The sequence below is a fragment of the Lepidochelys olivacea genome (assembly GCF_965140295.1).
Source record: "Lepidochelys olivacea isolate rLepOli2 genome assembly, chromosome: 19".
In the NCBI taxonomy this organism is placed as follows: domain Eukaryota; kingdom Metazoa; phylum Chordata; order Testudines; family Cheloniidae; genus Lepidochelys; species Lepidochelys olivacea.
The window spans coordinates 10,605,586-10,626,742 of record NC_140429.1 but is presented as its reverse complement, the minus strand read 5'-3'; the positions used below and the strand labels follow the sequence as shown (position 1 = coordinate 10,626,742).

General features: G+C 48.6%; 1 protein-coding gene across 3 annotated transcripts in view; it reads right to left on the bottom strand.

The window, feature by feature from the left end:
• The window catches only part of WDTC1 (WD and tetratricopeptide repeats 1), a 47,086-nt gene extending 27,257 nt beyond the window's left edge, over positions 1-19,829 (bottom strand). Inside the window, exons 1-4 of one of the 3 annotated variants that reach the window (XM_084652245.1) lie at positions 19,810-19,829; positions 9,535-9,597; positions 4,187-4,334; positions 921-1,004 (exon numbers count right to left, since the gene is read on the bottom strand). In XM_084652245.1, the coding sequence (XP_084508371.1) occupies positions 921-1,004; positions 4,187-4,294 (192 nt within the window). In that variant the 5' untranslated portion in view covers positions 4,295-4,334; positions 9,535-9,597; positions 19,810-19,829. Of the gene's footprint in view, positions 1-920; positions 1,005-4,186; positions 4,335-9,534; positions 9,598-18,796; positions 19,062-19,809 lie in introns of those variants that run through there. The other 2 variants (XM_084652244.1, XM_084652246.1) reach the window with 2 other exon arrangements.
• Between the last annotated feature and the right edge of the window lie 1,328 nt (positions 19,830-21,157).

The following is a 21,157-nucleotide window of genomic DNA, read 5'->3' as shown; positions in this document are numbered from 1 at the left end:
GAAGGGAAGAGAATGTTACACAAACTGCAGACTTATCAAGGACTATTATGAGAGAAGGACATAGCAAGCACCCCACACAACTTGTTCTGATGCAAGCAGCTTTCCATTTCAGACACCCCTACCCACACCTCAGACAGGCACCTCCAGGAAAGAAAGGCATGCTCTAGCTTGTTGGGAAAAATAATAATTTACAACTGGATACAATAGCAGCTCAGCCTTAGAGGCTAACGCAGAGATACTGCTGCACACAAGGAAAGGTGACTTTGTTTCAAAAGCTCTTGGCTAGGCTGAGAATCATGTGCACAGATCCTTGGGGGAAGCAGGGAAGATACGCTTTCATTGCCTACCTCCCTTTGAGAAGCATCTTGCATTTGGGTGAATGTGCAAAATACTTTCAGCCTATTTAACAAAGGATTACAAAAGGAACAGCTGGAGTGCCTACTTAGGGAGGTTGTGGGTGGGAGATTTAGTGGGGAGAGGAAGACAGAGTTGAAGAGTGGTGTATGGGGGCGAGGGGGGACGACTGAATTTGTACCAATGGGAAGACAAACTCTCAAAGATTTGTAATCTGTTTTGGGAGCGCCAGACTGCAGTGTGACAATTCGCTTACTAGTTTCTAAGGAACTTACTGCAGCCACAAATGTCATAGGAAGAAGTCAGGCCATCAGACTTAACTAGAAGAGGTTTGCCTATGTCAAAAACAACTATGACTAGGATTAGTGCCTGTCCTGGGTACAAGACAGCTGATGTTGTAGGGTGTAGTAAGTTAGAGCCTAGTGCTAGAAGTGCTTCGTGTTGAGGAGACAAACCAGGACTCTTAAGAGAGTTTATAAGTCTATGGAGCTCAGACAGGTGCGTGTTATGTAGTTTTTAACGGGGAACAGGTAGGTAGTTTTGTTCTTCTTGCACTCTTCACTCACCTGCAACTCTGCTTCTAGGCCCAGGCGTCGGATGAATGGGTCAGTAACATGATAGTGCCGCTCAAAGCCCAGGGCGCCCTTCTCCTATGTGAAGGAAAACCACCACACTTACTACAGCAAGCACAGAACACTCCCTTATCCCGAGGAGCAGAGTCAATCATCGAAAACACACACAAACTCCCTCCCAAAATGGGCCAGGGCACCAGCCAGATGCCTTTCCTCTGTGTTTTCTTATCAGCTTGAAGAACACTCACGCACAGGGTTTGTTGTATTCTCCAGTTCAGAAAGAGAGAGAAGCCATCATTTCACCACTATTAGTGATAAAACCCCAATTGCCAGGCACAGACAGGTCCGGCACCTGAGATAAGAATCAGGGTGACCCAAGGAAAAAAAAGAAGGGTTGCCTGTTTTATATTTTTTGCCAAAAAGATACACCCAAGAGTTTGAAGGATGCCTGATCTTTTGGCAAGAACAGGCTGAACGCCAGAAGCTTCAAGTCACAGCTGAAGGATAATGCAAGCACTAGACTAGAGCTATTCAGAAAAATCTACCATGACACATACAACCCTGTCCTGAGAACCAAGTGTCATTTTACTACAAAATCCACACTTGCATTTTCACTGTTCCAAGGCTATTCTCAGTCTTCCTGAGACATTTAACCGCTAGACAGGAGATAGTTGGGATATTGTACTGGACAGCCTTCTTTGACACACAGACAGAGGGACAGAACAGAGGCATACAACTGCAGTACTATTAGCATAGGCTGTTCCACAGAGAAGAGATCAGTTACCACAGTGCTGTGCCAATACAAATTCAGGACGGTTGTTCCCCTGTGTTCCTTAATGAGATCATCGATAGGTTAGTAGTTGGCTCAGATGAAGGGAGGCTAAATGGAGAGGCAGTATGTTCTAGTTACACCATATATCACCCTAACTCTTTATTCATGAAATGCAGAGAGGCTCTATACCATTAAGCTTCTTATATAGACCTTGTCACCATAATATCTGAGCCCCTTCTGGAAATATGTTCTCCCCCACAAGGATAAAGGTGTTTTTAAATAATTTAATAGAATACATGTATACTGTTTATATTTGCAAAAGTAAGATAAAAAAAAGTGCACCTTGCACTTGGAGCAGAAAATTGCAAGGTCTGATGGTTAATTCCTGTGAAAGTTCATTCCACGCTTTTGGATCGGCCCTTAAGAAAGCTCCACCCCATGTCCGAATGGGATCTATCCTTGTTATGCATAGTTCCATTGTGCTTGAAGAGCAGAACTGTGCAGACAGGTTGCCAAAACTAATTAAAAAATACCAGAGAAACCCAGAGGTCCAGGGGCTGCTTAGGCACGATTGAGGGGTGGCTGGGCCAAAGTTGAGTGGCATTGTGACCCTGTGCACCAGATCAAGTTGCCAACAAATAGCACTACCCTGGTTGAAATATGGGATAAAAGGTGTCTGTCCCCTATTAAATCAGCTCAAGACGGTATTTTATTTAAATAAGGGACATCCCTTACAATACAGGACTATTGGTAACCCTACTTGCAGTCCTTGCCCTGGAGCTTTAGACAATCTTTTAGGTATCCTGAGCCCAAACCACTGAGCACCTAACACTTTAGTCTAGAGAGTGGCAGAGCAGCATGTGTATACTTTGTTGGTGCCATATTATAGGCCACTAATCAAGTTCCACTGCATTCCCCACTGTGGGCACAGGGCCACAGTGCAGGAAATTAAGTCAGAGCATTGGATGTTCTGCCCTCCTGCCCAATACCTGGAAAGGAGGCAGTGCTGGCATTATTATAATCTTGCATGTTTCATCTCATTCGTTCCCAAGCATTTACAAATTTAAGATACAAACAATTAATACACCATACTACAACTCGAAGACACAATGGTAATGAGTGCCTTAGAAATACAAATACTAGCATGACAACAGTTTAGGAAAGAAAAAAGTTTAAAGAAAAGGAGGACTTGTGGCACCTTAGAGACTAACCAATTTATTTGAGCACAAGCTTTCGTGAGCTACAGCTCACTTCATCGGAATGCATCCGATGCATGAAGCTTATGCTCAGATAAATTAGTTAGTCTCTAAGGTGCCACATGTCCTCCTTTTCTTTTTGCAAATACAGACTAACACGGCTGCTACTCTGAAACCTGTCTCTATATACACAGAGAACATGAAACAATGGGTGTTACCATAAAGACTGTAACAAGAGTGACCAGGAAAGGTGAGCTATTACCAGAAAAGGGGGGGGGGGGAAGAGGGGACCTTTTGTAGTGATAATCAAGGTAGGCCATTTCCAGCAGTTGACAAGAACAGTAGGAGGGGAAACAAAGAGAAATAAGTTTTACTTTGTGTAATGACCCATCCACTCCCAGTCTCTATTCAAGCCTACGTAAATTGTATCCAATTTGCAAATTAATTCCAATTCAGCAATCTCTCATTGGAGTCTGTTTTTGAAGGTTTTTTTGTTGAAGAATGGCCACTTTTAGGTCTGTAATCGAGTGACCTAAGAGATTGAAGTGTTCTCCGATTGGTTTTTGAGTGTCACAATTCTTGACATCTGATTTGTGTCTATTTATTCTTTTACGTAGACTGTCCAGTTTTGCCATGTACATTGGCCGAGGGGCATTGCTGGCACACAATGGCATATATCACATTGGTAGATGTGCAGGTGAAAGAGCCTCTGATAGTGTGGCTGATGTGATTAGGCCCTATGGTGGTGTCCCCTGAATAGATATGTGGGCACAGTTGGAAACGGGTTTTGTTGCAAGGATAGGTTCCTGGGTTAGTCTTTGTTGTGGGGTGTGTGGTTGCTGGTGAGTATTTGCTTCAGGTTGGGGGGCCAAAGGAAACTGCTCAGGAAGTTAAAGTATAGACTTGTCAGAGCTGAAACTTGGCCAGGGCTCAGAGGTTAACACCTCTAATCTACTAAAGGGATTTTAATTGATCACAAGTCACCACAACCTCTTAAGTTTCATCCAGATGGTAACTCCACCAATACAGTATCCCCAACACTATGCTTGGGCAGTAGTTCAATATCTACTCTGAAGGAAAGTGCCCCCCTACCTAATCCACAGCACAACTTCCTGCAGCAAAGTTTCCCAGCCAAGTGTCAATCCTTCTGAAAACTAACAAGATCTCAGCAAGATGGGGTATGGCAGATATTAGTTCTGTGAAGACTATCCCCACAGAACTGCTCCAGCATGAACATTACACTCTCCTTACCCATCCACCAACCACAAATAAGTGTCTGGGATGACACATACCTTGATCTGCCTGTGGATGAGGTCTCGAGTAATGTTTACTTTTGCCATCTTCTCACAATGAGGCAGACAAAAGAAAGCTATAGGGGGAGGTGCAGTGCATCCAAGCATTCCAACAATGCGGAGATCCACAGTAAAGACATTTAATTACCTACAAACAGAGAAAGAAAAACTTAACAGGTCATTTATACACATGGCTAATTAAGTGTTGTCTCCAACTAATGGCAGTGCTGAGCTCCCTTCGCAAAAAGAACTGGTGAGGCTCATGCAAGGCTCCTTCATGAAACTCAGGAGTGAGAAGCAGGGACTCAGAAGGGCAGAAGGGAGACGGCTGACAGTAAAATGACAGAACAATTGTTTCTAGGGAAGCCCTGTAAGAAGCAGAGACCTTGAAAGTACTGAGACTGTCAACGATGCAAGTCTTGGGTCCCTCCTACCCCCAACCCAATCAATGTAATAAGAGTACTGGGCTAGTCTACACCAGAAGGGCTACTGCATCGCAGCCGCACCGATGCAGTGCATCTGGTGAAGATGCTCCATGTCGACGGGAGATAGCTCTCCCATCGGCATAATAAAACCACCTCTCTGAGAGGCAGTAGCTATGTTGGTGGGAAAAGCTCTCACTGGTGGTTAGGTCAGTGTAACTTACATCACTCAGGGAGTGGCTTATTCACACCCCTGTGCGTCAGACATTATATAGACGTAAGTGATAGTGTGTACAAGCTCTTCCATATGTATGCTTTCTAGCCTTTTGCTTCTAGTCAGGAGGCTCCATTTTAAAAGGAAAACAAATCGCAACTGAACACAACTGATCACTACTACATTTGATTATGAACTACAGTAAATTACTAGAAGAGCACAAGTGTTCCTTCGATATGATAAAGACGAATTCGTGATCAGACATCGCTGCCATCTTGACAGTTCAGATCAGCAAATGGTGACTTTTTGAATGCAAGGAGGGATCGGTTTTGAACAAACTAACCGAGATAATAAAGGTGGTTAATTTTCAGGGAGTATATTAACATAACTTGCCTAAAGGCTTTGAAATTTGAGTCTCAGCATACGAATGTGAAATACATTCTTGTGTCTCAATCCTGTTCTCAACAGGAGGTCCAGCTGATGGGAGTATAAATAAAACATCAGCTCTCAGTGAGGTTAATCTCATTCAATTATTAAGGATGCTGTACCTGTCACTGTTTCAATATTTTTAAACCCAGCTTTGAAAGTTCAAGTTTTAATATACATTCTATGTTATAGGGTACCAGAATTAAACGTGACATTCTCTTTAACGAGAGTTCATGAGAACTAATCTAGCTTGCTCTCAGTATACAACTCCAAATGAGGGTAACATTCAGGATCTTATTTAAACTTGTAAGAATCAGGAAATGCTAAGCAGAGATTGAAATTCAGGTATAACAGGGAATGTTAGAACTCCTAAACGTGAACTTTTTAGCTGTGTGTAGCAGTCATTGATCAGATAAATAGGTCTTGGTGAATGGGGTTGTGGAGAAGAAGAAACAAGGTGGGATAGCCTGTCACCCCAGAAGCCTGGGAACAATTCCTAGAATAGATCAGGAGAGACCGTGAATGTTATTGTCTTATTCTTACCTCTTTGCACACATCTTAAAACAAGATTTTGTAAATTCTGCACATCAGAAGTTCAAGGTTTGAACAGAAGAAGGTGCTGCAGATCAGGATGAGAAGAGGGGAGTTTGGACAGCATGTCTGTAGCATTTCTAGGTATGGCCAGCACTACTGGGCCTTCGCTACTCAATCCAGATTTTGTTTACACATGAAGTGTTACCAGAAAGCTGGTGTGTATGCCCATTAAGAGGCCTTACATTTTCAAGTGATCTTAACATTACCCCTATTAATCCCACCTCCCAGACTCAGTGTTAAAAGGCAGCATTGTGAATGCATACAAGTCATCAATATTTCTAACCTTGAGGTAAGATGATTAAACTATCAGATTTTTTTTTTTAAACTAACCTCTGGTTATCCAGGCCAGTTTATCAACAATGTTGATAAATTCCATAAGGGAATAACACATCTTCTATGAAAGAAAAGGAGTACTTGTGGCACCTTAGAGACTAATAAATTTATTTGAGCATAAGCTTTCATGAGCTACAGCTCACTTCATCGGATGCATTCTATGGTTATCCCAGCAGCAAACCCAGTGGAAACAAATAAGATTGTCACACTCCCTTCCAGATATTTTTTGTGCGGAATGGGGATGGGGAGTTGGCTCCTACCTCCCCTTCTATGCCCAACACTGGGCAAAGGAGATCAGCCTGACTCCAACTCAGAGGTAGACACAGAACTGCAGGGCCCCCAGGAGCACAGGGCACCAAATCATTACTTGTCCCCAAGGCCAGTCCTGGGTAAAAAACATCAATGTGCAAAATAAACTACTTTGTCAGAGAAACCAGTAAAGACTGTTTCCAGTCAGTCACTTTTCTGCTAGGCTCAGAGTGAAGATAAGAGAATTTCTACTGACCTCTCTGGGAAGGGAACATCAAGTTTTAATAGACTGACTTTTCAGCAGTAAGCTTCACCTGTGATCTTTCCCACAGTACCTCCGCGTCAATCTTTCCAAGCAACAGGTCTCTACCTGCACTTCTTCCAGAGTGAATCTCCATTGTTTACTCAACTTTACACTGCCTTGCCAGGCTACAAAACCCCCTATTCCCAGTGTACGGTCAGTACTCTATACCCCTTTGCAGTCTCTCACGCGTGCACCCCCAATGACAGCCTTCACTAATTACCTTCCCTCCCTCTGATGAGAGCCCCACGGTTCTACAACTCTGCCCAGGGCATCAGATCCCATTTCCAACAGTGATAACATGATAGGCCCAACTGGATTTGGCATCTACAAGACACCGGTCTCCATGAACCTGTGATCAGAGGTAGATAAAAGTGCTTCAAAACCACTTTTTCTAAACAGACATATGGTCCATTCACCCCAAGGTACACAGCACACAGATAAAAGGGTTAGTATCCCAAGAGCTCTGCACATCTGGGTCTTGCCTAAATCTCATCACTTCTTCAAAAACCTAGGCAAGCCTGGCTGCCTCAGAAATGCCGCAGGGCCTCTATCTCAGACCAACTGCCCCTGTTGCATTCTCTGCCTCAGTCCCTCACCATGTAAGGGTTTCATAGAATCACAGAAGTGTTTGACTGGAAGGGACTTTGAGACGTCTTCTAGTCCAGTCCCCTTCACTCATGGCAGGACTAAGTATTATCTAGACCATCCCTGACAGGTGTTTGTCCAACGTGCTCTTAAAAATCCCCAGTGATGGAGATTCCACCACCTCCCTAGCCAATTTATTCCAGTGTTTAACCACTCTGACAAAATTTTTCTTAAATTGCAGCAAGGGCGATTCAAATTGGACCTTAAGCCCACTGCTTCTTGTCTTATCCTCAGAGGTTAAAGAGAACAATTTTTCTCCCTCCTACTTGTAACAACCTTTTTCGGAAACTGTTGTGCCCACTCAGTCTTTTTTTCTCCAGACAAAACATTTTGGTTGCTCTCCTCTGGACTTTCTCCAATTTGTCATAATCTTAACTGGACTATTGTGTCCAGTTTGGGACACCACATTTCAGGCGAGGCCTTATCAGCTCAGAGTAAAGTGGAAGAATTACTTCTCGTGTCCTGCTTACAACACTCCTGTTAATCCATCCCAGAATGATGTTCACTTTTTTTTTGCAAGTGTTACACCATTGACTAATTTAGCTTGCAATCTGCAGATCCCTTTCCGCAGTATTCCTTCCGAGGCAGTCATTTCCCATTTTATACGTGTGCAATTAATTGTTACTTCCTAAGTGGAGTATTTTGCATTTGTCTTTATTGAATTTCATCCTATTTACTTCAGACCATTTTGAATGTTAATCTTATCCTTAAAAGCACTTGTCACCCCTCCCAGCTTGGTATCACCTGCAAACTTTATAAGTGTACTCTCTATACCATTATCTAAATCATTAAGATATTGAAGAGAACTGGACCCAGAACCGATCCCCGTTTCCCCCTAAGCAGCTACTGATCACTCCCCGACTTCCCTCTTCCTCTCCAGACAGGGATTTTTAACGATTTCATGTCCTTCTGATCTTAAGACCCCAGACCTGTAAAAATAAGCCTACTACTTGGCTGGAGTCAGGCATGTAGGCACATCCAAATTAATAGCCCACCCATAGTTCTCTAAAGGATCATTGAAGCATTTCCCCTCCCCCCACCCCCCTCCCGGGGAGATAGTAGAGAGGTATAACACAACCCAATGTCTGGAGGGTGAAGTGATTCACACTGGAAAGAAGGCACACATTTTTAACAGTGAAGGTACTTAAGAATTGGAACAATTTACCAGCGGTCGTGGTGGACTCTCCACCACTGACCATTTTAAAATCAAGAATGGATGTTTTTCTAAAATATCTGTTCCAGGAATTATTTTGGGGAAGTTCAATGGCCTGTGTTACACAGGAGGTCAGATTACATCAACAGTTTTCAAACTGCAAGGCATACCCCCCGAGGGGGGGCGTGGAGGAACGTTTGGTGGGGCTCAGAGAGGGAGCGTCACCTCCACCCCCGACTCATTTCAGTGGGCCACCCAGCCTGTGCACAGGTCAGTATCAAAACCTCCATGCCCAGTGCTGGCTCCAGCCTTGGGAATCTATATCTTATCTCTAGCCATTGTATTGTTTCCTGCTTCTTCTAATAACCCCTTTTAATTCAACTCTATGTGGTCAGTCGGAATGCCAAGCAGGTAAGCGGATGTACATAAAAATCTTCATAAAAATGAAGATCTCCCTCCTTCTCCACATAGACCAACACAAACTGACATTTAGCCAAGAGTAGGGGACTTCCCAAATTCTTCAACTTGTTAACAGTGGCCCAAGAAAAGCATTTAGTATCTCAGAAAGTTCCATTTATGAATAAATCCCCTCCCCCCCGCTTGCAATTTTGAACATCGTGAACTACCAGTTCGCTGAAGGAGCACAGAGACAAGCCAGTCATTCGCTATTTTTGCAAGGGGGCCAGCTTTTGGGATTGAGTAATGAGATATGGAGTCTCGACTCATTTGACCATTCAGACTCAGCCCAGTTTTGCTGTAACCAGAAGGGTGTTATGCTCAGCTGGCTGGCAGTTTGGTAGCTCGTTTGGAATGAGTTTGGGATGTCATAGTTTCGCTCTCAGTGACAAGCGTCCACAGAACCACCAATGAAGTCTTTTGTTAGGATTCTCAGAGCAGTCAATAGGACTCAGCTACCCCTTTGCCCGTATTGGTGGTCATTCCACGGCATGATTTAGGAATATTAGTGGGACAGGGCACATAAACGCCCCAGTGCTTCCCATGCTGTACCTGTTCTGCAGCTATATGAAGAATTTCTGTCTTCAGGTCTGGCAATCCTGCGTATCAGTAGCACTAAATGTCAAAAAAAAAAAAAAGGGGGGGGGGGGGAAAGAGCAAGTTACTCTTACAACAAGACACTTGTCTTTGCTAAGGACTGTCCCAACTTAAAGTCATTACCACCACTGCACAAGTCTATAAGTGAACAATTTGCACTTCTATTAAATACCCCCCGCCCATGCCCCTTAACCCAGAAAGGACTTTTGCACATTTATTTTTAAGCATTTGGCTGATACAAGAGCAAGAGGGGAATGGCTTGGGACAAAATGGTCAAGCGGCTTACTCTCATGCTTTCCAGTTTACTTTTGCCTAGTAAGAATTTGGTCTTGATTCTGAATTTTGTAAGATTTTAAACACTAATCAGGAAGAATTATGTAAGTCTGTGTGTCTTGGAAGTGGTGGTGGTTCGGAGAGAAAGTTTGAAAAATTGCTTTTTTTCTTTCTTCATCTACACCTTCATTGCTCAACAGGTCTTCAGAACCAAACCTGCAAGATCCTAAATCCTTCTTCAAGAGAACTAATTTTAAACTTCAAATCTGTCCAGTTGGACTGCAGGTCCCAAATGATCACCTAGTGGTTTGAGAAGGGGACTGGGAACCGGGATCTCCCAACTTCTAATCCTAGATCAGGCATGGTCTGTAGTCCCGGGAAAGTCAAAGAAAGTTAGGACTGGAAGAGACCTTGAGTGGTCATCTAGTCCAGCCTACTGTACTGAGGCAGGACCAAGGACACCTAGATCATCTCTCAATGATGTTTGTCTAACTGGTTCTTAAAAACCCTGGGATTCCACAACCTCCCTTGGAAGCCTGCTCCAGAGCTTAACTACCATTAGAGTTTGAAAGTTTTTCCTAACATCTAACCTAAATTTCCCTTGCTACAGATTAAGCCAATTACTTCTTGTCCTACCTTCAGTGGACATGGAGAACAATTGACCATCCTCCTCTTTGTAACAGCCCTTAACATATTTGGAGACTTATCAGGTTCCCCCTCTCTCCACCCCATCTTTTCTCAAGACTAAACATGCCTACTTTTTTTAAACTTTTCTTCATAGGTCAGGTTCTCTAAACCTTTCATAATTTTTGTTGCCCTCTTCTGGACTCCCTCCAATTTGTTCACATCTTTCTTAAAGGATGGCAGCGCTCAGAACTGGACAAAATATTCCAGTTGAAACCTCACTGGTGCCAACAGAGCAGGACAGTTACCCACAGTGTCTTACATACAATACTCCTTTTAATACATCCCAGAATATTAGCCTTTTCAGCAACTGCATCATTGTTGAGCCATTCGATTTGTGATCCATTATAGCCCCCAAATCCTTTATAGCACTACTACTGCCTTGCTGGCTATTCCACATTTTGTAATTGTGTATTTGATTTTTTCCTTCCTAAGCATAGTACTTTGCACTTGTTTTTATTACATTTCATCTTGTTGATTTCAGACCAGTTCTCCAATTTGTCAAGGTAGTTTTGAATTTGGATCCTCTCCTCCAAAGAGAAAGCAACCCTCCACCCCGCAATTTGACATAATCTGCAAATCACAATCTCTGCCTCACTTTCGCCACATGTTTGATGCTTACCTAACTCACAAGAGTTACATGGGCTAGTTAGTGTTTAAAGTGCTTTACAGATGAGCACTATATAAGTGCTCACTATTAATAAACTGGATTGCCACTCTGTTAGTCATCCTATCTTACTCTTAAGATTTAAAGATAATTGTCCCTGATTATTTTGGGATCTGTTTCTAAATTAAAGTTTAGATTAAGGCTCTTAAACCTTATGGATCTCCTGGGAAGTACATCTAAGGGCTTCTAATTATTCTTGTCCAAATGATTACTGGATGTCCCACTTTTTCACTAGGAGGGTGGTGAAGCACTGGAATGCGTTACCTAGGAAGGTGGTGGAATCTCCATCCTTAGAGGTTTCTACTGTCAGCCTTGACAAAGCCCTGGCTGGGATGATTTAGTTGGGGATTGGTCCTGCTTTGATCAGGGGGTTGGATTAGATGACCTGCTGAGGCCCTTTCCAAACCTGATCTTCTAGGATTCTAAAAGGCCATGCACATTCGTTACCCCCAACAGAACGTATCAGTCAACGTATGTTTCTCTAGCAGCAGGTCTCTCTGCTCATGTGGCTCATTTTTAGATATTTCCTAGTTATTCAAAAAAGCATGTTTTGAGCCACCCCAGCTGGAATCTGTTTAAGAGCAAACTGGTTTAATTTTGTTTATTTTATACATAGTTTTATACCATATAGCTGGTAGTATTTTGTCAGGGAGTTTCTTGAATGTCCCTGGCATAATAATGCCCCACTGCAGTCTGTAGCTACAGCACCTCAAGCTATGAGCCAGATCAGGCTAAAAACTCAGATGGGACAGAGATGTTGCAGGAAAAACCAAGGTGCTCCAGGAAGTACAGTGGGACCTAATACCTTAGGGAAGAACCTCAGGCCATGCCTTGAAAGCCAGCTAATATGCAAAACTATAAGGGGCATCTGATCTACTTTTACAAGGCTTGGTTTAATACAACCACATTTTTCTTCACCCCACCTGTGACTCCAACTAGTTTCTACCATTTTCTTTCCTTTACTAGGAACCCCTTTACATTCCCATCTCTTCGTTCACTTGGTTTCTTTCCCGGCACTCCATATAGCACCCTCCACCGAGGGAGAAAGCACTAACTGAATTATTATTTTGTTACTTTAAAGTTCAGTTCAATATTCGCATCTTGGTGAGAGACAAGATCAGAAAGTCTGATATCCTCCGCTTTCCTGATCTCTCCCCTCTAAAATGAGGGATTTTTTTCTGCTACAAGGTAGGGGGACTGGGTACGTCAAGGGATTAGTAGTGAGATGGAGCCTTCTCACCTCCAGGACCTGGGCTGGATTCAAACCAGTGACAATAGAGAATTAGTCACCTTTGGCTTTTCTATGGTTTGTGCAAAACAAGTGGGTGTGTTTCAGATCTGTTCCTAGTAGATATATCCATGTCACAAAATCATCATCAGACTCTCCCCTCCCTGTTGATAGTCTCAGAGAGGCAAAGGGGCAAATGCATTTGGAAGCCCCCCTCCCCAAGCATGCACTGGCATCTCTTGGGAAGAAAGGATTGCTCCCTACCATTGTGCCACATTCTACAGTAAACTTACACGATTACTACCGATGCACTATCTGTGCTGTGAGTAACTTCACTCTGGGTACATGCAACATTGAACTCTTATACTACTAAAAAACGCTAAAGCAATATAAACAGGCCAGGGTATTAGGCCACATTGGAACATATTTCCCATACAAACCTCATGCAGTTGTCCTTATGATCAACTCAGTTAACCCAGAACAGATTTTTCCTTTAATTACCTGCTGCTCACCGTTCCACAAAGTCTGGAGATACTGCAGATGGGATTTCATCCTTACACTCTTCTCACACTCTTCCCCATCCCAACTTCCCCATCCTCTGTAGCACTTTTTCATAATTCATAACAGAACAATCCTGTGCAGGTGATGCTGGAGAACAGACAAGGTCTACAAAGGCAGCTGACACTTTGCAAAGTTTGATCTCTTAAAGTTTGCAGCCAAAACTTAATGATCTGCAGAATTCTACAGGCTTTGGCCTCACCAGCCTCCCAGTTAATGTTTGTGGAGTTAAAGTACTTTAGGAGCACAGACAGCAGCAGTTTCCTGGAAAGACACTCCCAAAGAACTCCACAAAAGAGTTACAAGATTTACCAGACTAGTTCACCCAGTAGTCCTGCTCATTGCTCAGGAACACTCTGTGCCTTCTTGGTCAACTCCAACTGACCCCTGCAGCAGGAAGTCACTACAGTCAAAATACAGATAGCTGTAGTCCTTGATCTGTTTTGTATCTCAGAGTCCTACTAGATTTTTGTACGAACAACAGATTTAGTTTAACCCACTAACTACCTTTCCTCCCCAAAAATCATCCCCCCCCACACACACCTCTTATACTTAAAAGAAAAGGAGTACTATTGGCACCTTAGAGACTAACCAATTTATTTGAGCTAGTACTCCTTTTCTTTTTGCGAATACAGACTAACACGGCTGCTACTCTGAAACCTGTCCTTATACATACAGTTACCTACACATGTATACAAGTTTCCTGTGAGCTTGACAGTTTTTGTACTTCAAAGTTCAAACCTGGTATCACTTACGCTTCAAAAAAGTTCTGCCAATGCCAAGTGAATAGGAGGGAGTCCTCTAGGAAACCACTACAGGTTGTCATTAAATGAGTGATCTAATCCCAAACCTCCTGGGCATAATTCAGGGTTCTCAGACTGTAAATCCAAGGCCACCCGAAAAAAGAGTCATATTTTGATTTCTACCTCCCCATGGTCCTTTCAGAAATATGATTTATCTCAAGGAAAAACTTCCATGACTCTCCCCCTCAACACACAAACTATTTTCACCCATCCAACACAAGCTAGTACTCACCAACACACTAGCTCCACCCACCTTTTCCCCCCATGCCTACCACAGTGTCATTGCTCCTTGATAAGATTCCCTTTTAACGAGGCTTAGAAAAGTAGGGGAAATAAGCTAGTGGGGGGCAGAAATCCAGCACAAGGTGCTGTCAGCAGCAGTCAACCCCTAGGAACAAGGGGAAAGAGAACGGGGACAGAGCTGTTATCTAACTCTTCAGACATCTGGGCCATCAGAGAAAGAAGCTGGTTAGAATGGGATGAGGCAGGTGGGAAAGGAACTACAGATTTGGCAGCACCAGCTCACAACTTGGAGGGGTTCTTAGCTTTCTGTCACAGGGGAGCTCGGATATGCCCAGAACGAAGCTAACCCACACAACAGACACAGCATGGGCTGCAATACTGCAAACTTACTTTAAACTGCATCCTTCCACAGCCACTCATCCCTGAATTGGCATAATCACCCTCTTGGGATTAGAGCGGAGACTAAGAAACACAACAGCCTGTAGGTGCAAGTGGCTCATTGGCCTGGCAGAGGAAGGGACCCAACAGGAGGAGCAACAAAGGCCTGGCAACCCCCAAGCACGGTTTATCAATTCCAAGGCCAGGAGGAACCATTGCGCCCATCGAGTCTGACCTCCTGCATAGCACAGGCCACAGAACTCCCTCAAAGTAATTCCTTTTGAACTAGAACACACATCTTTTAAGAAAACATCCAGTCTTGGTTTAAAAGTTGCCAGTGACTGAGAATCCACCACAACCAGTGGTAAATTGCTCCAATGGTCAATTACTCTCACTGTTAAAAATGTACACCTCATTTCCTATTTGAATTTGTCTAGCTTCACCTTCCAGCCCTTGGCTCTTGATATACCTTTGTCCGATAGACTGTAGAGCTTATTATCAATATTTGCCCCCCATGCAGGTCCTTAGAGACAGATCTAACCACCTCTTAGCTTAAAGTGAAAGTTAAATAGATGGAGCTCCCTGAGCCTGCCACTACAAGGCATGTTTTCCAATCCTTTAATCATGTTGGCGGCTCTTCTCTAATCGATCAACATCCTTCTTGAATTGTGGACATCAGAACTTAGACACAGGATTCCAGCAGTAGTCCCATCAGCGCCAAACACAGAAGTAAAATAACCTCTCTACTAGAAATCTGCTCGGGCCTCATTTTTAGGTCCAACCCAAGCTGGAGAGGGTCAAGTACTTTGACCCTACCTTGACTGTTCCTACCAAAGGTGAGCCAACGCCACAGCTGCCATCACCCCCTCTTACCCATGGGGTCAGCATGGCAGCTATCCGTGCAGGTGGCTGCATGCCCTATTCCTGCCATCCACCATGGCCTGCTGTGTGTGCACTGCAGAGTGAGAGGCATTGCCACTCCTTGGCACACTCCATCCGCAACACACAGAGTGCGGCTGGGGATGGCGGGCAGCAGAAAAGCTGCCACCGGTGCATGCAGCTGCCATCACACTGACCCTAGAGGGAGGAGGAAGAGAGCTAATCTAACCCAAAACTGATCTCGTTCTTTTCCCACCTGACCCCAACGTGTGCAGTTGGGTCCCATCGGGTTCAGGTCATGTTGCAGGGCTCCACTCCCTACTCCTAAAATCCAGCATACGACTTCTCAGAGGGATCAGCTTGGTTGGGGCAGAGTTTGTGGAGGGTCTTTGTTTTGTTTTTAAACAAACTCAGACTTATACTAGGTTTTCAAACCCAACTGTCCAGAGGCGGGTGTCACTACGGAATAACCCTAGATACCTGGGAGGAACAAGAACTTGGCTGGGAGTCAGGAGGAGGGATGGCAGCACATCACCTGTCAAGGGACAGGAAGCTGGGCAGAGATGTCAGGGCAAGGGAAATAGGGGGAGGGAGGAAAGTTACCAGATGGGGATGGAGAAGAAAGTGGGGAGAACAGGGAAGGCATGGGGGCAGCCAGGGAGGGAAGCAGTTAGTTAAGGGAGTGGACAAGCAAAGCAATTACCTGCCAGGGGGAACGCAAGAGCAGTAGGTATGCAAAGGGCAGGCAGACATGTGGGGGAGAGTGGAGGCAGAGGGACAGTTACCTGTTGGGGTGCAGGAGGAGAAAGGAGTGACAATGTAGGGATAGAAGCAGTTACTTGGGAGGGGTAGGGCAGGGGGTGTAGCAGGGAAGAGAATGGGTAGTTACTTGTCATGAGAATGCAGCAGTGAGGATATGAAGATGGGACTGTCACCTGTCAGGGCAGGGGGCAGTTACATGGCAGGACAGGGGCGTGTAGCAGGAGAAGGATGCGGCTGTTACCTGGCAGGGCTGGGGGCCAGTTACTTCACCAGGGTAGGAGGACCTGGGGGGCAGAGGGTGTAGTGGCAGAGAAAGGGAGCTGTTACCTCACCCAGGGAGGCAGTTACCTGCCAGGGCCAGGGCCGTAGTGGGGGAGGTGAGTAATTGCCTGGTGGGGGGACAGGGCCAGGGCATAGTGGGGCGGGGGGAGAAACAGTTTTCTGGCAGGGCCAGGGGTTTAATGGAGGAAGGGGCAGTAACCTAGCAGGAGGTAAGGTCAGGGTCGGGGGTGTAATGGGGAGGGGGCAGTTACCTAGCAGGGGGGCCCACTGGGACGTAGTGGGGGAGGGGCCAGTTACCTAGCCCGGGGGGCAGGGGGGCCAGGGGTATAGTGGTGGGGGAAGGGCAGTTACCTAGATGGGGGGTAGCGGCGTAGTGGTGGGGAGGAGAGAGCAGATACCTGGCCGGGGGGGGCGGGGCGGGAGCCAGGGGCAAATTGGCAGGGGGGGATAGTTCCCTGGCCGGAGGGGGAGGGGGGGATAGTTCCCTGGCCAGGGTGTAGTGGTGGGGAGGGGGGGATAGTTCCCTGGCCGGGGAGGGGGGCAGGGCTGGGGTGTAGTGGCAGGGGGGGATAGTTCCCTGGCCGGGGTGTAGTGGTGGTGCGGGGGAGCAGTTACCTGGCCAGGGGGCAGGGCTGGGGTGTAGTGGCAGGGGGGGCAGTTACCTGGCCAGGGTGTAGTGGCGGGGGGGAGCAGTTACCTGGCCAGGGAGGGGGGCAGGGCCGGGGTGTAGTGGCGGGGAGGGGGAGCAGTTATCTGGCCAGGGAGGGGGGCAGGGCCGGGGTGTAGTGGCGGGGACGGGGGGGCAGTTCCTTGGCCGGGGAGGGGGGCAGGGCTAGGGTGTAGTGGCCGTGGGGGGGGGCGCGGGGCAGTTACCTGGCCGGGGAGGGGGGGGCAGGGCCGGGGTGTAGTGGCGGGGGGAGCAGTTACCTGGCCGGAGGGGGGGCAGGGCCGGGGTGTAGTGGCGGGGGGAGCAGTTACCTGCCCAGGGTGTAGTGGCGGGGGGAGCAGTTACCTGGCCGGAGGGGGGGGGGCAGGGCCGGGGTGTAGTGGCCGTGGGGGGGGGCAGAGCAGTTACCTGGCTGGGGAGGGGGGGCAGGGCCGGGGTGTAGTGGCCGTGGGGGGGGGCAGAGCAGTTACCTGGCTGGGGAGGGGGGGCAGGGCCGGGGTGTAGTGGCCGTGGGGGGGGCAGAGCAGTTACCTGGCTGGGGAGGGGGGGCAGGGCCGGGGTGTAGTGGCGGGGGGGGGCAGAGCAGTTACCTGGCTGGGGAGGGGGGGCAGGGCCGGGGTGTAGTGGCGGGGGGAGCAGTTACCTGCCCAGGGTGTAGTGGCGGGGGGAGCAGTTACCTGGCCGGAGGGGGGGGCAGGGCCGGGGTGTAGTGGCGGGGGGAGCAGTTACCTGGCCGGAGGGGGGGGGGCAGAGCAGTTACCTGGCCGGAGGGGGGGGGGCAGAGCCGGGGTGTAGTGGCCGTGGGGGGGGGGCAGAGCAGTTACCTGGCTGGGGAGGGGGGGCAGGGCCGGGGTGTAGTGGCGGGGGGAGCAGTTACCTGCCCAGGGTGTAGTGGCGGGGGGAGCAGTTACCTGGCCGGAGGGGGGGGGGCAGGGCCGGGGTGTAGTGGCGGGGGGGGCAGAGCAGTTACCTGGCTGGGGAGGGGGGGCAGGGCCGGGGTGTAGTGGCGGGGGGAGCAGTTACCTGGCCGGAGGGGGGGGGGGGGGCCGGGGTGTAGTGGCCGTGGGGGGGGGCAGAGCAGTTACCTGGCTGGGGAGGGGGGGCAGGGCCGGGGTGTAGTGGCGGGGGGGGGGCAGAGCAGTTACCTGGCTGGGGAGGGGGGGCAGGGCCGGGGTGTAGTGGCCGTGGGGGGGGGCAGAGCAGTTACCTGGCTGGGGAGGGGGGGCAGGGCCGGGGTGTAGTGGCGGGGGGAGCAGTTACCTGCCCAGGGTGTAGTGGCGGGGGGAGCAGTTACCTGGCCGGAGGGGGGGGCAGGGCCGGGGTGTAGTGGCGGGGGGAGCAGTTACCTGGCCGGAGGGGGGGGCAGGGCCGGGGTGTAGTGGCGGGGGGAGCAGTTACCTGGCCGGAGGGGGGGGGCAGGGCCGGGGTGTAGTGGCGGGGGGAGCAGTTACCTGGCCGGAGGGGGGGGGCAGGGCCGGGGTGTAGTGGCGGGGGGGGGGCAGAGCAGTTACCTGGCCGGAGGGGGGGGCAGGGCCGGGGTGTAGTGGCGGGGGGGGGCAGAGCAGTTACCTGGCTGGGGAGGGGGGGCAGGGCCGGGGTGTAGTGGCGGGGGGAGCAGTTACCTGGCCGGAGGGGGGGGGCAGGGCCGGGGTGTAGTGGCGGGGGGGGGGCAGAGCAGTTACCTGGCCGGAGGGGGGGGCAGGGCCGGGGTGTAGTGGCGGGGGGAGCAGTTACCTGCCCAGGGTGTAGTGGCGGGGGGAGCAGTTACCTGGCCGGAGGGGGGGGGGTGTTACCTGTCAGGCCTCCTCAGCGCGCACGCTCCGCAGCGAGTGGAAGTTGAGAGGCTCCATCCATGCAGGGGACGGCCCGGCCCCTGGGCCAGGACAGGCGGATCCCTCGGCGGGTGGGGCTGCCCCCCCTAGCCCCTCGCCATGCTCCGCAGCCCCAGGCTGGCTGGGACTCGGTCCCTCCCCAGCCCCCTCCTCTGTTTATCTCCTCCAGCTGTCTGGGGCTCAGTAAACTCCCCCAGCACTGCGCCTGCGCCACGCCAACTGCGCCACCACTCCTTCCCCGCGGCAGCCCTTACGCCACGCCAACAGCACGGATTCGCTTCGAGAATGCCCCTTCCCTCGCCTATAACGTCTATCTGCCCGCGCTCGGAGTGACTGCAGCCCCGACCAAAGGGATTCCCAGCTCGGTGGGCGGTTTGAGCCAATCGGCCCGCAGATGCGTCAAGAGGGCGGGGGTTGGAGGGCCGCCGCGCCTGCTGGGAATTGTAGTTTCTTCAAGGAGGGCGGGCGGCCCACACTAGACTATAAAAGGAGTTGATAAGTAATAGCCCCCTTTGGGGGGCGCGGTGCAAACCGGCGCCTTCCCTCCGCTTCCTGTGCCCTCTCCTCCAGCCAGGCTCCTGGGCAGTCCCAGCCACGTCCACCCCAGCCTCGCCCTCTTAGCACGCTGGCCTGCCAGGTCCCTAGGCCATGCTGAGCTTACAGCCTCTCCACCCAGCCAGGTCTTCAGGCCAAGCTAAGCCCCCAGTCTCCCTTTCACCCACCTACCCATCAGCGCCCTTAGGACTTCCCTGAGTCATGGCCACCGCCGCCCGTCTGACCTGCTTCCTCAGGCCCTTCCCTGTCCTGCCGCATGCCACCACAGCCAGGTCGCTCCAATTCCCCATCTCCTGCTCTACTTCACCATGGCACCTGAAACCCAGCCTCACAGGTGTCATGCCTCCCAGGCTCCTCCCAGGCCAGTGTCCTGCTCTAACCCATTATGGTTTCCAACTGTCCCGAAAGCCCCATCTCACCTGTTACCATGTTACAGGGTCGCTCTCCTCTTGAGCCCCAGCCTCGCGTTCCAGCCCACCAGGGCTGTGTCCTGTCTCCCTTCGACCTACTCTAGAGCATAGGCTATTCTGAATCTCCGGCTTGCAGTATTCACTGTATCCACCTTCTGCTATAACCCCACGGAGCAACTTCAAATCACCTAGAGCCAGGCGAGGTAAGTGGACATCTCCAAGTCTGGTAAGGAAAACTCAAATGCCTAAGCTTGACTATCTGGTCTGCATACTAAACTGTCCTAGAAATCAAATGAGGAACCTGGTCTTATCTTAGGAAGCTCCAGGCTTGGACCTTTTTGCTGTGTTGAAGTATTTTTTCCAGGTGGTGGCACTGTTTGCAAAAATGCTCCCTCACTTCACCATTCAAGCACAGATCCCTGCAGTTCTGAGAGAACTAAACATTGCTCTTTGTTTTACCAACTAACAGATTTTTTTTGTGCCTCACTTTTCAGATCAAAGTCATGGGGTGGGAAGTACAATGCTGATTTGGGCTTGTCATGGTAAGTGAAGTTAAGCCACAGTCAACTGATTAGATAAATGCAAAAATTTATAGTTACTAAAATTCCAAGAATCCCTAGACTCCATTTAAAATCAAAATATCCTTTATTTTGCAATTCAATATTTTAAACCATTTAGTAACATTTAATTGTTTAAGGTGCATTTAAAACCACAGTCCCATGCCTCCAGGTTCAGCCCTGGCAACATTGCAGGAGAAAACTTCTGCCTTCTCTAACTTCTACAGAAGGAGCAGCAGCCTCTTAAAACACTTACTATATGTAAGCTCCATGAGATCTCTACCCTCCCCCCCACACACACACAGACACTGAACCCCAGCGAAGCCGTAGAACCAATGACCAACCGCTACCTCTACTTTTGCAATCTCTCATCTTTTTTTGGCTTCCTCCTGTGGTACTTCTCAATTAAAATGGTGATACTATCACATCTATCCGTTTTCTTGAGAAGGTACCGCAGTACACAACTGCTTTTGTCCAGAAACTCTGGAAGGTTAACAGCCTCCTTCAGAACGCTGTCCTTGCCACCATGGATGTCCCCTCCCTATACACCAACATCCCTCAGAATGGCAGCATCGCTGCCTGCCTCAATTATCTACAAGAAAATGGACAACGCTCAGATATCCACCCCAAAAACAATTGCCAAACTCATCCATTTCATCCTCCATCCATAATATTTTTACATTCAACAACAAACACTTTGCCCAAACCATTGGATGGGTACGAGGATGGCTCCCCAACATACCAAATTCTTCATGGGCTACCTTGAGGAGGAATTTCTGGAGAAATGCAACATTAAACTG